Source organism: Mercenaria mercenaria, chromosome 19 (genome assembly GCF_021730395.1).
Source record: "Mercenaria mercenaria strain notata chromosome 19, MADL_Memer_1, whole genome shotgun sequence".
Classification (NCBI taxonomy): domain Eukaryota; kingdom Metazoa; phylum Mollusca; class Bivalvia; order Venerida; family Veneridae; genus Mercenaria; species Mercenaria mercenaria.
The window spans coordinates 12,587,722-12,605,862 of NC_069379.1; the positions used below are offsets into that span (position 1 = coordinate 12,587,722).

Consider the following 18,141-nt stretch of genomic DNA (forward strand, 5'->3'; position numbering starts at 1 on the left):
CTTGAATTTTGTAAACTGTCGTGTTTTATTTTAATGGAATATTTACTTTGAAATGACAATGTCATAAATCATAAATTTATTATTCATTATTATTTTCACTCGAAAAAAAAAAACACTATTCCCAGAGGAGTCAGGAACGGGTATACAATGTATGGTGATTTGTGGAACTTCGGAAAATCGTCCAGTGTCCTTTTGACGTTGTCTAAAAATGTCAGTTTATGTCTCGGATGTCAGATATTTTTGTATCTGAGAGCTTCAGACCTAGGCATATTAGAAATATTTTCAAAATTTATTTCGTGTTATAAATTTTGATTCTACGGAATCGTAAATGGGCCACCAGAGGCTAATACGTTTTAGTACGTTACGGCTATGGAAAGGATAATTATGCTATGAAAATATGAATGTAAAACATGTTGTAAATGAAAAGGTGGAACTAATGTTCAGTCACAATGTGAAGCGTAGACATTGTATTTTGCAAGTTACTTTCTTAGATATTCAAGCATCTTTCAATATGAAAAAAAAAATTCTTGCACATCTGTTCAACAGACATTTGATTCATTCTTATCAAACATTGTTGCCGTTTACTCTCGCTTATGTGTATTCAAATGCCAAATGTAATATACTGGTGAAAAGGTCGTCACGTTAGGGTTACAATGTCACCCTGATCATAAACTGGTTTGTTCGTAGAAGTCGTAGGGGCTTGTTGTCATGACACAGTTCAGGAGCCCAGTTAACAGATTTTATTTACTTACCTTGCATACATTAATATTTACTATAGAACAGAACATTCCACGTGCGCTCATACTATTAGTGATCATTATTGTTAATGAACAAATTACTAACTCTTGCATCTAACGATACTTTGATTTTTTTATACGGGTAATATACCACTAAAATATAGCAAGAGAGAACTAGTTACGGTTTAACAAGCCTTTTTAATTTAAGTATTTGTTTCTATATTGTAATGAAAATATATGAGTGTATTAAGATTATTATTTGCACTAGGAAAAAAAATTACCACAAGGATCCATCACGGGTATATAAGGTGTGGAAACTTTAAAAATTTCGGCAGATCGTTCATAGAGTTCTTTTTGATGTTGTCGTTTTCGTATATGAGAGTTTCTGACCTAGGCATTATAGAAGTATTTTCAAAACTAATTTCGAATAATAAATGTTGATTCTGCGGAATCGTAATTGGGCCACCAGAGGCTAATACGTTTTAGTACGTTACGGATATGGAAAGGATATGATATGAAAATATAAATGTAAAACAGGTTGTAAATGGAAATGGTGGAGTTTATGTTCAGTCACAGTGTTCAGCGTAGACATGTATTTTGCAAATTACTTGCTTCGATATTCAAGCATCTTTCAATATGACAAAAGATTCTTGCGCATCTCTCCAACTGATATTTGATTCATTTTTATCAAATTTAGTTGCAGTTTTACTACCATTTATCTGAATTCAAATGCGAAATGTAATATACGGGTAGAAAGGTCGTCACTTAAGGTTTACTATGACGCTCTGATCATAAACTAGTTTCTTTGTAGAAGTCGTTGCATACATTATATGAACTACAGAACAGAACATTCCACGTTAGCTCATACTGTTAGAGAATATTATTGGCTATACTAAATTACTAAATCTTGCATCTAACGATACTATGACTTCATTATACGGGTAATATGCCACTAAGGTATGGCAATAGAGAACAGGTTATGGTATTACAAACCTCAGTTTTTGAATATTTTTTTCTATATGGCAATGAAAATGTATGTGTGTATTAAGATTATTATTTGCACTCGGCAAATAACACAATTCCCACAGGTGTACGTAACGGGTATACAATGTATGGAGGTTTATGCAACTTCGATTTATCGTTCATAGCGTCCTTTAAGATGTTGTCTTAGAATGTCAGTTGATGCCTCGGATGTCAGATAGTTTCATATAGCTTCAAACCTAGGCATTTTAGATACATTTTCAAAATTAATTTCGTGTTATAAATGTTGATTCTATGGAAGCGTGAATGGGCAACCAGAGGGTAAAAAATTTTAGTACGTTACGACTATGGTAAGGATATGCTATGAAAATGTGAATGTAAAACGTGTTGTAAATGGAAATGGTGGAGCTTATGTTCAGTCTCAATGTTCAGCGTAGACATGTATTTTGCAAGTTACTTGCTTTGATATTCAAGCAATCTTTCAATATGACAAAATATTCTTGCACATCTGTCCAACTGACATTTGATTAGTTCTAATCAAATTTTGTTGCCGTTTGACTATCGCATACCTGTATTCAAATGCCAGATGTAATATACTGGTTGAAGGGGCGTCACTTTAGGTTTACAATGACGCCCTGATCATAAAACAGGTTTGTTTGTAGAAATCGTAGGAGCGTGTTGTCATGACACTGTTCAGGAGCCCAATTAACAGATTTTTTTCAGGTTACCTTGCTTACATTGATATTAACTACAAAACAGAACATTCTACGTGCGCTGATACTGTTATTGAACATTTTTGGTAATGAATAAATTACTAAATCTTGCATCTAACGATACTATGACTTCATTATACGGGTAATATGCCACTTAGATATGGCAAAAGAACTGATTATGGTATTACATGCCTTAGTTTTTTGAGTATTTGTTTCTAAATTGTAATGAAAATATATGTGTGTATTAAGATTATTATTTGCACTCGGAAAATACACAATTCTCACAGGGATCAGTAACAGGAATACAATGTATTTTGTCCCTTTGGCAAATCGTTCATAGGGTCCTTTTTGATGTTGTCTTAAAATGTCACTTTATGTCTCGGATGTAAGATATGTTCGTATTTGTGACCTTCATACCTAGGCATTTCAGAAATAATTAATTTCGTATTATAAATGTTGATTCTATGGAAGCGTGAATGGGCAACCAGATTCTAAAAAGTTTTAGTACGTTACGGCTATGGAAAGGATATGCTATGAAAATGTGAATGTAAAACATGTTGTAAATGGAGATGGTGGAGCTTATGTTCAGTCACAATGTTCAGCGTAGACATGTATTTTGCAAGATGTTTGCTTAGATATTCAAGCATCTTTCAATATGACAAAAGATTCTTGCACATCTGTCCAACTGACATTTGATTCGTTCTTATCAAATTTTGTTGCCGTTTGACTATCGCTTATCTACATTCAAATGCCAAATATAATATACTGGTGGAAAGGTCGTCACTTTAGGTTTACAATGACACCCTGATCATTAAACTGTTTTGTTTGTAGAAGTCCTAGGGGTTTGTTGTCATGACACTGTTCAGGAGCCCAGGTAACAGATTGTTTCGACTTACCTTGCATACATTGATATTTACACTATAAAACAATACATTCCATGTGCGCTCATATTGTTAGTGAACATTATTGTTAATGTACAAATTACTATATCTTGTATCTAACGATACTTTGACTTGATTATACGGGTAATATACCATTAGGATATGTTGCTGTTTTATGTGTAAGCGTAGCATTTTAGCACAGGTTCTTTGGTTTACTTTCGTGATCTCCATTCACTTGTAGAACTTCATTGCGCATGATCTATATACCCCTTTCAGAAAAATGAAACTTACGGTGAAATAATTTACCATGCAGATAAATGCAAGACAAACTTTATTCAGTGAGGCAAATAATAGTTTTGCTGTTGAAACGGCGATCTAATTAGTGTTTGTCGCTCTACTTGGTGTGCTTTAAGCGTGTGAATTACAATAAGAGATGTATGTATGGAGAGAGTTTCAAATAAGCTTTCAGCTTCCTACTCAATCCTGTATGCTTTTTTTGATATATATATACATGTTGTAAATGAATTGTGATTAAAAAAAAATATTGTTTAAACCAAGAGATGTATCGTTACTCTTTCTTGAATTTGATTGGTTTACACTGTTAATTACAGTCTCAATAAGGGTCATTTTAATTGGTTATTATATGTGGAGAGAAAATATATTTTCAAGACAGCAGGTTTGGAGGAGAATAGATTTGGATTTCCAAGTAGAAACATCGTGGTTTTCCACTAGAACACTAGAATTGTTAACACTTAAATCTTTTTTCTAATTGTTCCATTCTACGGATAACCGTGTGAAAACTGTTGATTGTTAACCTTAAACTGTGTGGTTTTCCACTGAAGAAAAATAAAGAAGAAAATCTGGAACTGGTTTTATTATTTGGACATATTAAATAGTGCTTTTAATTTTCGTCATTACAGTAAGTACAGTATGATGTTCTTAATTAAAACAGAAATTAAAATTTTACATTGGGACAGTTAATACACATGACCTACTAAATACATTTAGTGCTGACATTACAAGCTTTAGTTATTTTAGTATTTCGACGCCCAAGAATAAGAAGTGGGTAAGTGATAGCGACGCCCTTTTATGAATTATATATTTTTTAAAACTATATGCCAAGGGGCATAATCCTATTAAAAATAATTTCTTACAAACAGTTGTGTTGACCTAATTCACCAATAATAAAAGGGCGTAAGTAACGCGTTTTTCAGAATCATAGTAATAGAAGGTCGTATCTGCACTTAAATGTACCAGAAGGGTCCACTTACGCCCTTCTGTTACTTCTATAGAATTAGAAGGGTGTATCTGTCATATACAGTTTGTTTTTAGTTTTGCCGAAAACTATGATTTTTCCACTTACGCCCTTGTAATTCTGAGGCGTCGATGTCTGCCTGTGTAATACAGCTGTTTTCCCAACCCTCGGGACAGCATGAATAAAAACCTCATTAAGGCTCGGTTTTCCGTTTTACAGTGTCCCTCGGGTAGGAAAAAACCCGTCTTACACAGGCAAGCATGTAAGATCTGATAATCGCAACACTAGCTACCGTAGAGACAACAGAGCGTGATTGCTGCCAAGACTGAAAATATGTGTTTTGTTCACTGACGTAGCCTTGATATAATAGAATTATAAACAGTTGCGCAGTTTTTATGCAAAAGTAATCAAATAGTATTATTGTAGTTCATTATTAGAATCCATATTATGAACAACATTCCTTTAAAGGTCCAATACTAGCACCCGAACGAATATTATATGAAAACCGAAGTTTGTAGCTGAGACTTCATATTTACTGAAAACATGACCCACTGCATCGGACATGACCAAACAATCATGAATATGTTCAAGAATAACCAACAAATAAACAAGAGCATTTTTGCCTATTTCAAACCGAAAGTAAGTTTTCCGACTGCTTACGAACCCTTCGCGCATTTTCGGATTCTTTTTTCGGAAGAATGCTCCGAAACGCGGCTATTATTTATAAATAGATGCAAAATATTTTATATGCTCCAAAGGTAACGTGATGTTTACAAACATAGCATAGGGAATTCAACAGTTTTGTAACTCACAAAATCTTCATTAAAAAAAAATCTTATAATAAGTTTTCGGGTGGAAAAAGTAGGCCCTTTCCGAATAAATGTGTTTTATCAACTTCAACTGCAAACTTATTCAGTCAATCTCTTTTCAGCATAGTTTTAAGAATACAGATGAATAACTATCTTACACTGTAGAAACTAAATGTGATTGGACTTTACCTAAATACACTGACTTATAAACATATTACTACATTAATTCAATAGAATTGTAGACATTTAACACATTTTCTGAGCCTAATATATGTCACTGTCAGTTTGAAACTAAAATCTTGTACACCTCAGACTTTTCATGCAAATCATGTATAATTACCATCATGGAAATACATCAGAATACAGTTATTTTGTGGCGCGTCTTTAATCGGATATTCGTTTGAGCTAATTTCAAAATCATTCGTTTCCCTGCACATGTTTTGACTTCAAGAGAATATTGTACGGCTATCGTAATGTTTAGTCGTATATTTCAAAATGTGTAGTCATTTCTTAAGATTTATGTTTTTTATTTGCCTTTATTTGTCACCTTTAATTTTTATTATATATGCCTAAGTCCCATACGAAACATATATATGGGAAGCGTGCTGCTGGACCCCCGGGCTGCACCTGCATATTCTCTGGCTGATAAGGTTTTTTTACGTAAAAGTAATGGTCACGCGCGACACATAACAACAATGTGCCAGAGGTAACAAATAAGGATCTATGGTGGCATGTTTCTCCATACGATAATCATAAAACTTTCATGAAAATTGTTGAACTGCTGGAGTGAGGAGTTGGAGAATCTACAGGTAAAGCTATCAGAAGCAGGGAGGAAACAGAAAGCAGTCACCCACAAAAAATAACCTTTCTATACAGCGAGCCAAGACCAAAGTCTTCAGGCACAAACAAGAAGCACAGGAAGAGTTGGAGAAACAAAACAGTCTCGCTCAGCCTAAAGCGAGATGGTAAAAACTATGGAGATTGACAAGACCGCTGAACGATGAAGACACAGGGAACAACTTTGGAAGAGAATGGTGAAATTTTGACTGGAAAACAAGCGGCTTACAATTTTTACCTCAAACTACAAAGATGTTTCCAACATCTCCATCAACAGGGAACAGCAAAGGGAAGCCCGAAGAGAAAACATGGAAAGGCAGGCTAGTAAAGTAACATCAAAATTCATGGAACAGAGTCTTAAACTATATAAGCTACAGACGGCTCTCAGACAGTTGAAGACAATAATGTCTCTTGGACCAGATAGAGTCACAAATAAAAAGCTGACCTACTTAGGCACTGCGGCATTTGCAAACTCTTTGAAAAGTACAGCTACAGCTGGACACAAGGCTACTTAGCAATCCACAGATATGGAAAGAGGCAGTCATGATCCCCATCCATAAGAAAGGGAAGGATCCAAAGAAGGCTGCAAGCTATCGCCCAACCAGTCTAACCAGTTGTGTTAGAAAGACCATGGAGAGGATTGTGAATGCACGTCTGAAGTGGTACATCGACAATAACAACCTTTTCCACGACGAGGAGTCCATCAGTCCAGACTTTGTCGTACGCTCGCTTCACATCACGACTTTCTGCTCTTGGAAGACGTCCTCTACCTCTTGTGATAGGTGGGTGGTATGGTCCTCAGTGGAGCGGCATTGCCTGAAACCAGCTGTTGTGCTGCGAGACTAACAACCTACTCGAAGCGATCTAAAGCGAGCGTTCGACAAAGTCTGGACTGATGGACTTCTCGTCTGATGAGGAGTGGAGTAGGAGGTCACATGCTGAGGTGGATTAAGTCATACCTCTACAAACAGGAGAGCAAGAGTCAGCTTAGAACATGCCAGCAGTAGAAAGTTCCTGTTGCATCATGATGACCCGCAAGACGTAGTCTTATCCCCTACACTCTTCCTGCTTTTCATCAATGACCTTGTGTCTAAATTACCGAAACGAGTTAAGGCTGCACTCTACGCTGACGATCTGGTGTTATGGTGCAAGGAAGAACATGCCATAACAGCCACATATAGATTGCAAGAAGCCATCAACAAACTTTTAGCTTATGCGGAGGATTGCTGTGTTGCAATACTGAGAAATCGTCCAACACACTACTCTCCCTGTAATCAAAGCAGAGGGCGGGTAAAATTAAGATGGAAAATACTTCGCTGACTGAAGCAGACGAAGCAAAATAACTTAGAGTGAACTTTGACACACGGCTAACCTGGAGACCCCACATTAGTCAAGCAGAAAGGAATGCCCGTAGAAAACTTGCCATGATGTGTAAATTTGCTGGAACAACGTGGGGCGCAAATGAGCACATACGCAAGAAAGTATATCAAGGAACACTGAGACCCCATTTAGATTATATTGCAACTGCTTGGTCCACTACTGCCACAACTAACCAAAAGGCTCAAGACAAGGTTCGAAACCAAGTATTATGAAACATGACATGTGCCGCAAAGTCTACACCAATCTCCTTCATGGAGAAGCTAACAGGTACACAGTCATTACAAGACAGGAGACATGCAAAGGTTCTGCTTCAAGTAGGGAGGTTCAGATCTTTTCAAGACCATTCCATGAAAGCCAAGTTGGATGGCTACAACAAGATTTGACTCAAAAGTCACGTTCTTCGTTCACGAGGCAAAGAAACTCAATCGAGAGTTCGTAACTGAGCTGATCATACCAACGACTCCCAAGGTAGAGAAGGCATTATAAATTGCCCGCGGGAAACAAAAGGATGAAGGTGTTCGCACACTAGCTTTGATCAATGACGACTATCCTCCGGAAACATAGACTCATGTCTATACAGATGTATCAGCCACATGCGCCATCAAAGATGGCGGAGCAGGAGTTTTTTTATTCTATAACATTCTGGCAAAAAAATACTACATGCATCCAGAGGAAAACACTGCGGCAATTACAAGGCGGAGACTGGAGCACTCATGAAGGCCAACTCCATAATTGAAGACCCGGCAGAAGAAGGCTCTCCAGTAATTTTTCTCACAGATGCACTGTCTTGTCGAGGAAGCTTTGATCACCAATAAAGCTCCACAGCTAGCCAGGAGGATGCAGAGCATGGGTAGCACTTGCAAAGTAGCACTTCAGTGGATTCCACTCAATTGTGGACTTGCAGGCAGTGAAGAGGCAGACCAGGTAGCTAAGCTGGGAGCTCAGTCAGAACAACCAACAGCATCTCTGAGATACATCTGTGAGGAGAAAGTCACCATCATCAAGGCACTAACGATACCAAGGATAGAGGAAGATGCTGGTTAGGCTTTGCTCAGAGCACAACAAGGTCAATGCTCACATGTACAAGAAATACAGATTGGCACCATCATCAATCTGTCCATGTGGTGAGGAAGATCAGACTATGGAACATATACTCCAGAAATGTTAAAGGCATGACAAGGAGCGAGATGCGACTTGGTCGATAGATACCTCAGTCCACCCTAAACTGTATGGAGGCATTGAGAATTGGCGGCAAAACACAAGTTTCATCGAGGCTACATGTCTAACAGTGTAGGGCAAACACAGAAGTATGAACATTCGAGAAAAAACAATACTTTTTGCCAAAACTTGGATAAACTTTCGTGAATTTAGGAGAGTTTTTGATAAAATATTATCTGGTTATCAAGGCTATATGTCAAAATAGTGCCCAGTACTGCACAACGATAACTGCATAAAAACAACTTCTGTTTACATGAAAAAACAGTAAGTTTCGCGAAATTGTGAATTGTTTTCATTTAGAACAAGAGTTTCTTTTCATGAAAGGCTTCTTAAATTGTCATAAAAACTTTACGAATTTGCGTATTCAGTGGATGCAGACATATGCCACAATAAAAATTTCTCGTCCGTTCTTATCTTTATACCTGTTTTAGGTGCAGCAACAGGTAATCAAGCTGGTCGGATAATGGATGAAATGAAAAATCCTCAGTTAAAGTGACATTTTCATTTTTCATGTAAGCCAGTTCCTGTTTTTGTTTCATTTTGGACCTATACTTGACGTTAAGGTAGCATTTTCAAGGAGATTTTTTATTTATGAAATGTAAACAAACTTTTTGATATAGATACACATATGTTCATATCCACAGTTGAGCTTTCAGTTCAGATTGGGAGATATTCCATAGTGTTGACTTGTCAGACAAAAAGAACTCTTAAAAAATACATGACCCCTACTTTTTTTGCGTTTTCGTTGTGGTTTGTAGGCCATTTAAGAACATAAAGACTAGTAATCGTTTTTTGTTTTTTTTTTAAATGGGCCTAACTCTCAGAAGATTGTTAATCTTATATAGAACATATACTAGTAGTCAATTTATTAATTTACGAATAATCACATTGCAAGTGTGGGAAATACCGGCGTGTACATTTAGTAATACCTACTTAACTCTGTATTATACAACATGAAACAAAAAACACCACTTACATATTTTCACAGTTGTGACAACCTCTTTTATTTTCCATCATTTTTCTTCCTGCTGAAACTGAAATAAATGTTAAATTATGATATTTTAGGTTCTTTCCTTTGAGAACAAAAGAGAAAAAAAAGCTATTTATTATAGCAGTGTCTTTTTATTATTGGGTTATCACTGAATTGAATAATTTATGGTGCATATGCAAATGTTAAATATAGCAATACATGCATTGAAAAAAAGTGCTTTATTAGGCAGGCATAATTCCACATCCAAATGTGAAATGATTTTCCCAAAAATCTATTTTCATAGCTTTTAATTTAACGGTCCTTTTACTCTTTAAATATATTTGCATCACTCAAATTGTGGAAAAGTTTGTCCCTTGAAAAAGTTTTCCAGCTGCAGTGGATAATTCTATGGTACATCATTTGTGTCGAAAGTTTACTTTGCGTACGCGCACATTTCAAAATACACGTGCACGTTTAAGAACATGCTTGCACGTGTAGATTGAAACGTCCGTGTGTTTTTTTATACGTGCGCACCTAATATACAGATTTACATGTATACCTACATTTGTAATAAGGCGTGCACTTAAAAATTTACACGCAAATGTCCATGTGTGCGTGCAACTACATATTTACTCGTGCACGTACAAATATATGCATCTGGACGCTCATATTTACGCGAGCGCTCATATCAAACTTCTCTTAGATATACACGTGCACCTATATATCTAACAGTGTACGCGTTAATACATACGTTGACGTAAAGTTCTACGCGTGTACACGTAATTCTAGGTCTTCATATAAATACGCATGTGCGTACAAATATACGTGTTGTGTAAATTAATAACTGTAATTGAAATTACATGTGCACGTAAATATTCGCTTATTAAATTAATACGTGCATGCGCAGTTACAAGCGAATGTTCATATACATGAGCATGTCCATATAAGTGTGCACGCCTGTATTTACGCGTGCATGCATATTTATATACATGCAGGTATACTTTGAAATGTGCGCTAAGGTAAAGGAGACTTTCGACCTAAACGTAAACCTAATGGGTCAGTCTCACTACACCGTATAGCGATAACCGACGTCCAACGTAAGACAAAATTTTCAATTCATTCGTGTCCGCTCGCATGCGTTTCTTTCCAGTTTCTTATACGGCACCTGTGCATTGTTCGACGAGGGGTTAATTCCATCCGGTGAAAGGTTTTGAACATGTTCAAAGATGTCCATTAGATATACGGTAGTAAAGCGCTGGTATGCGTTTTGTTCGTTACTCGTGCATTCCTTATTCTGTACTTGTCTGGTTCGCATCCGTTCTTGTCCGATGGACCTCATACACGGCAGGACTACTACCGGAGTTGCAACGGATGTAACGTATGTTCAACGGACGATAACTGACAGTACATTAGTCAAACGTTCGAAGAACGTTTTGTCAGTTTCTCATGCGTTGTACTTACGTTTTACGAGGTACAAGTCCGTTACTATCGCGGTGATGTCCGTAAATTGAATGTTTTTCGTCTTGTATATGTGCATTGATCTTGCTGTCATTGTGCGGTTTATGCGCCCCATACATCAGTCACGAGAGAACCGAGCAGCAGCGGGGGAATTTTTACGTCACCGTCAGCCGCAATTTTTCTATACTTTGGGCATCCGTTAACGCTATACTGACCCATTACCAATTAATAAACTTGTTTGTTGCCGGTGAACGATGGTTGTATTAACGCATAGTTCGTTTATTCCTTCAACAAAGTTGTTATAGAATTAACATTATATCTACAGGTTGACAGCAGAGGACATACCAACAATAAATGGGTTCACTGTTGCCTTAAGTATAACCAGTAACCAAAATATAACTTTGAATAGATAACACATGCATTTTAGTCATGGTGGAAGGAAACTAAATGAGTGGAGAAGTTAGAATTAATTTCCTTGCGAATCTGTAAAAAATCTATATAAATCACGTAGGAAAATGATTAAATTATCAGATCGGTAAGCGATAACGGATTCACAAGACCGTTTTCCCCTGTCTGCGTCAAAGGTGTAGAATGGCTTCAACGCGGATCCTTTGTTTCTTAGTGTTTGTGACTCTGGCAGCGGCTCGGACTTTGAACCTGGAGAGAGTTGCTATCTCTTTGACAGAAGATTCTAAAGGTATGCCTTATTCTTATGTATTATTCAGTTGACTCTACATTATTCCTTATTCGATTTTTCAAATAAAAAATAAGGATTTTGGTTTGAATTCCTTATTCGGTAACTACGGTAAAACGTTAAATTTTCAAAAAATGAATTATATGATATTGGGGATATAAGTAGCCTGTATTTTTGTTAGGCTTTGTTTTACAGGAGTCAGACAGTGAAAAGATTGTAAAATAAAAATTATTCAACATATTTCTTTAGGGCCATTTCAAACTGGTAATCATCAATTGCAAAATTGTAATAGAGTTGGTGTGCAATAAAAGATTTTTTCAGATGTTTGTTTATATTCGAAGTGTCATTATTCCAAAAACTGGCTATATCTTAGTTTTGTTCTGTTGAGAAACGTTTTTACTGTGGAAAATGTCAGTTGTAGAAAAATTGCTTTTATCGACAGCATGTAATATAAACGTATTTGTTTGTTTCATCTTCATATCTGAAGCATCTTTCACCGTTTGAACACCAGATGAATTATTTGAAATATGAGCTATTTTCAAATCTTATTTTGAATGTAAAAATATAGAGCATTTTTTATCTTTTGCATCTTTATGTGGACCAGGCCAGGCAATCGGCAAATTACTACTTCGCATTTTTACGGAAAGTCTTGTGCACGTTGAGGCTGATCACTACCAAATAGAATGTAAGCCCCCGCTGGTCTAGTCACAAGTAGTCCAAATATAAATAGTACTAATCTTTTTTTTTCCTTTCCTAGTGCATTTTCTCGATAGCAACGTGCTTACTTTTACCCTACCGCGTTTTAGTATGTATCACTTTGTATTCTATTGAAGTCGGCATGTTCCTATCGCATGCTAGGAAAAAAATGGCGGCGTAAGAATTTAATGTCTCGAAAGAGAAATTGAAAGAAGCGAAAAGTAGTAATTCAGCGGGTTGTATTTAACTAACTGTAGTTTTCTTTATAAAAGTTAAAACACTCCCTTTTCTTTTTGCTTTTCTAAAGTAGCGATCTAGTTATTTATGGGAATATAAGTCTCTGAAAATCTGATCTGAATATGCTAGAAAATGTCGAAAAACCGTTATGAAGTAAGTGGATTTTATATGAAATAAAGAACAGCTGGATTTAGTGGTGTTCAGCCTTGAGCTTATTTACGTCCGAAGAATGCCGAACTGTCTGACGAGAATACGTAATCTCACGGAAATTGCCGTATGTCATTTCGGGTATATAACGCAACACACAGCGTCAAGCGTTACAATGTCTAACTTATACAAGTCTTTGATATTTGCAGCTTTCTTTATAATGTACATAATTATTTATATGTTGACAAAGAGTATACATACATGTACATAAAAAGGCTTGAGAATTTGTTCATGCGCTTTTAATGTTATTTTTATTTTTAATTTTAGAAACTGATTCCGCCGTCCCGGAGATTTTGAATTCGCTTCTTAGTTCCCACGGAAGCACATCCGATGACCATGAATTCGACCTTCGGGACTGCAGCAATGGAACATGCAAGTTTTGCAGCACGGAAATTATCGAAGGTAGCACCCTATTTAATAGAAATCTGTATGAATAAGGATTTTTACAAAACGTAAAATATTGAAACTACGCTGATTGCTCAAGCCTCCACGCAATCTGGATCAATCAATACGTTCCCCGACTTGTTTCCATATATTTTATATACCAAATTCCTTGAAACAGCAGATACATCGTACACTGTAGCTCGAGAAATTTGCCCATCGGCCTTGAACGGTTAATATTTCACTGTATTTAAAATGTAACACAAATAGAGTTTCTTGGCCTAGTTACACACAATGTATTTATGCTAAATATCATGTTTTTTGTTACTTCAGACAATCGTCAGTCATGTTTTATTTTATATTTCAGCATGTTTTATTGCATCGGTTGAAACGTCGGGTATAAAGATGGAGATCACCATTAACGGAACGCCTTTCTTTGAAACGACTATAACATGTAAGTAGTTAGTGTTTTCATTGAGTGTTAGGGTCTGTTGCGGCAGTTTTGGATAAAAAATTCCCAAAAATAGAACTTGTTCAAACTTTGTGTATGAACACAGTGTCATGTTAGAAAGAAATTATGAAAAAGTCGAAGGTCACCATGCCAAACCTATTGGAAACGAACATGCTGAGAACTTTCACCCAAACTGCGGGCTAGTAGCTTTAAGTGCAGATCGTAAAAAAGTGTTTTGTATAAATCATTAAGTACTAGATCTATAAAGTATCTGGTAAAGAAAGCTTAATGACACTCATCACACTTAAGTAGAAATGTTATGTAAAATGTATAGAGGATTTTATATGAGCGTCTTTTCATATTGAATTTATAAACGAGTTTAACCCTTAGCCTGCTGCAGGCGAATTTGACAGCCTTTGCAAACAGCTTGGAACCAGATCAGACGCCGATTAAATCGGCGTCTGATCAGGTTCCAAGCTGTTTGCTACTCTGACAATATTTCTTCCAATTTTGGAGCAAATTGAATGAACTTTACAATTTTAGCAGACGACATTTCCAGCAGACGACAATTTATCTAGCATGCTAAAGGTTAATAAAATACTAAAGGCTCTGCCGAGCATTTTATCAAATGTTGAAAGTCACAAATGTAATATTCTTTTTATCACGTGTTAGCTATTCCTGTCGAAACATACAAAATTCTACATTCTTTAATTATTATAAACAAGTCAATTTGACCAACGTTTCCTATACTTTAAACGACGCCGGCGTCAAAGCTTCATAACATATACCAGGGTTTTAATCTTTACACGGTGCGTGATGACGGGATTTAGTAAAACTCTTTCCCTCCAATGGTCAGACGCAGATTTTATCTGTGTCGAAGTGATCTAGAAAGGCACGTGATGTGCATCTGAAAGTCTGAAGACATTTCTTAATAAGAACTGCAGGGTGGGGGGGGGGGGGGGGGGGGGGGGGGGGGGACATTTTGTTCAAAAGAGATAATTTCTATTGAGACCCTGCAAAAAATGAAATAGGGAAGTTAAATAATTTAATTTTTGTTTACATAGTCACTTATTGATGATCGTCATTTTCTTCCTTGTGTCATATAAAGAAAAAAAACCCGAAAAATTTTGTTTAATTAAAGTGGGATTAACTTTTACGTATAAAGTCTTCAGAAAAATCCATTGATTTTTTAACTTGGTTTTCCTTTTTCTGAAAACTGTAAATAGTACACTCGGTTATACAATCGATCAAACGAATAAAACATGACTTTGATTACATTTCTGTACAGAAAACAATATATTATTATATGTCTTATTGCAACGATTCGGAGGCTAATGGTTGCCAGAAAATGTTGTGTCTCTGGAACATCTACATTTCAATAAATGCGCCGCGCCATGAGAAATTAACATTATAGTGCTTTTTCGACCAGCACGGATGCAGATCAACCTGCGCATCTGCGCAATCTGATCAGGAGCCGTGCTGTTCGCTTTCAAAGCCTATTGCAATTAGAGAAATAGCGAACAGCGTAGATCCTGACCAGACTGCGTGGATGCGCAGGCTGGTCTGCATCCATGTTGGTCGCAAATGCACTGTGTTGGTTTTCTTATGTACGGCTCAAATGTTACTACATACAAATATGTTCAGTTTCAGGAGAGAAAACGATCTGCAAGGAGATTCATGTTATTCCGGCAGTGAAAGAGATCTGCTTGATTTTCACTAAAATCAACCTGGAACAAATGTCTGGATGTGTATCTGTATCTTTTAAAGTAAGTGTTTAACCCTTACCCTGCTGAATTTATAAAATGAACTTGTCCATCATTCAATTTGGGAAGTACTAGTACTATTTATTATTCAAAGGGATGTTCAATGAAAAAGTGATTGAATAGCGAACAGTGCAGACTATGAACAGCCTGTACGGATGTTCAGGCTGATCTTGGTCTGCACTGGTCGCAAAGGCAGAATAATTTGCCTCCAGCAAGCTAATAAAGCATATAGGCAACTCAACTTGATACGGAGAAGCTACGTGAAGTTCTCATCCATAAGCTGGTTTCATAGGTATAAAACTCAATTTGTAGACCAGTCTAAAAACCCTATGTTTTGATTGGTTAATCCCGAGTACAAATTTAAATTATAGTCCATAATTATTGATTGACAAGTTTTATAACCCCGTAACTTTTATTCATATGATAAACAATTTACTAGTATCCAAAAGAGGTTCAAGCACAAATAATAAAATTAAACTAAAACGGCTAATAAGAGAGAGCTAGGCATGATTTTACAATGTCAGTTAAATAAAGGAGAGATAACAAAAAATAATAAATAGCATTTTTTTTCAGACAGTTTAGGAACAACAACTCGTATTCTAATTGAATAAAATGGCCAAAAATTCACTTAGAAAGAAGATTAGATTTAACAAAAATCTGGAATCCAGTTGAATTATCCAGTTGTTTATTATTTTGTTTTAGACAAAGCTAGCTCCTCTGAAGTTTAAGATTGGTTGCTTCAAGATACCACACAGCGAGAACCAGGTAACCGGAAATGATGAGTTCCGCCAAGGGAATCAGAACGAGGCTATTGGTGACGTACACGCTGTTGGGCAAGCGCTGAAGTTCCTGCGGCTCAAAAAATATTCCTAAATTGTTGATGAAAAATAATGTGACTAGTATGTGCTTAATTACTGATGCTGTCTACCGTCATTTAAATAATATGCGATTACAGGCCACTTCGTTAGAGCATAAAGAAGTCATTGTTGCAGCTAATTTGTTTAATTTTCGTTGCATGAAATTCCAATGTTCAGTATAACATTTTTTTTGCAAAAAACTTTTGAATGAATTATATTAAATATGATTATATCTATGTTTAGCCTGGCTCCAAGGCTGCATGCCAGGTTATTTTTAATAAATAATGCAAACATTTATAAAGTAAATCTAAAGCCTCTAAAATAGCATATTTTACTAAAAATTATGTACTAAACAATACCTATTTTCGGAGCCAGGGTGAAATAAAAATGTTAATATAGAATTAACCTGCTGCAGTTATTTCCACTGCAAATGAAGAAAACTTATATATCAACATTCATAGGCCGGGATCCAGTCTTATGTATGTTGTAAGTTCTGAGTAACTTATTAAATTGTTTTAGCACGCCAAACGTTAAACGTCATGACGTCACCGACAACATTGCATAATTCAAATGCGGTCACAACATTATTTTATTATTTTTGCTCTGAAGAAGGCTTAAAGCCGAAATAATCTTAGAAAAACATAGTAAAACTGTGTTAAAATATTTAATCGTATTTTGTAACGTTTGATCTTTTATTTTGGTCATTTCTGCCAAGTATTTGTAAAAATATAGAAAGCCGATGAAAAAAAGAAGGAAAACATTTTTTTTTATTACACGAAGCAAAGTCTACAAAGTTTTTTCATTGATGATTGTAAATTTAAACAGTCATAATTTCCTTGTTTCTGTGATGTTTTCATAACTCATGTAGAATAAACTTCCGTCACTTAACAGATATAGATGATGGTATTGCTGTTAAGGGAGAATTAATAAATATACATATATCATTTATCTTGTTCGTTTGATTGTTTGACTTTTACACAAAAATATATTTCAACAGTATTTTTAAGGCAGCCATTTTTCTTGACGCTGTTCTAGCACTCCTTGTTTCCCACATGCAACTAAAAGTCACCTCAGATAATTCTAAGCTTGGTGAACAACAGGCCTGTAATTCTACCTAGGTTTCTGCCGGAAATCTGTAATTCTTATTAGATTCCTTCGGCAGATAAGCAATTCTACCCAGATTACTTCAGTAGATGTGAAATTCTACCCGGGTCCTTTCAGCAGATTTGTAATACTGCCCAGGTAGGTTCTTTCAGCAGATCTGTAATTCTATGAGAAGACTCTTTCAGCAGATCTGTAATTCTATGAGCAGACTCTTTCAGCAGATCTGTAATTCTATGAGCAGACTCATTCAGCAGATCTGTAATTCTACCCAGGTTCTTTCAGAAGATATGCAATTCTAGCCTGGTTCTTTCAGCAAAACTGTAATTCTATCCAGGGTCTTTCAGATTCTACCCAGCTTCCTTCGGTAGTTCTGTAAGTCTACCTAGGTTCTGTTAGTCTATCTGTAAAACTTCGCAGGTTCTTTTAGCAGATCGGTAATAATCTACTGGGTTCCTGTCTGTGCTTTGTGTAATGTCCTAAATGGCATTTTTGGACTTCCGCAACGCTGCCTC

At 36.1% G+C, this 18,141-nt stretch overlaps 1 protein-coding gene across 1 annotated transcript; it reads left to right on the forward strand.

The window, feature by feature from the left end:
• The first annotated feature begins 11,692 nt into the window (after positions 1-11,692).
• Positions 11,693-17,471, forward strand: LOC128551210 (uncharacterized). The gene is made up of 5 exons (XM_053531831.1): positions 11,693-11,936; positions 13,341-13,475; positions 13,822-13,908; positions 15,550-15,671; positions 16,371-17,471. The coding sequence occupies exons 1-5, from the start codon at positions 11,831-11,833 to the stop codon at positions 16,539-16,541; spliced, it is 621 nt and encodes a 206-aa protein (XP_053387806.1). The 5' UTR covers positions 11,693-11,830; the 3' UTR covers positions 16,542-17,471.
• Positions 17,472-18,141: the final 670 nt, after the last annotated feature.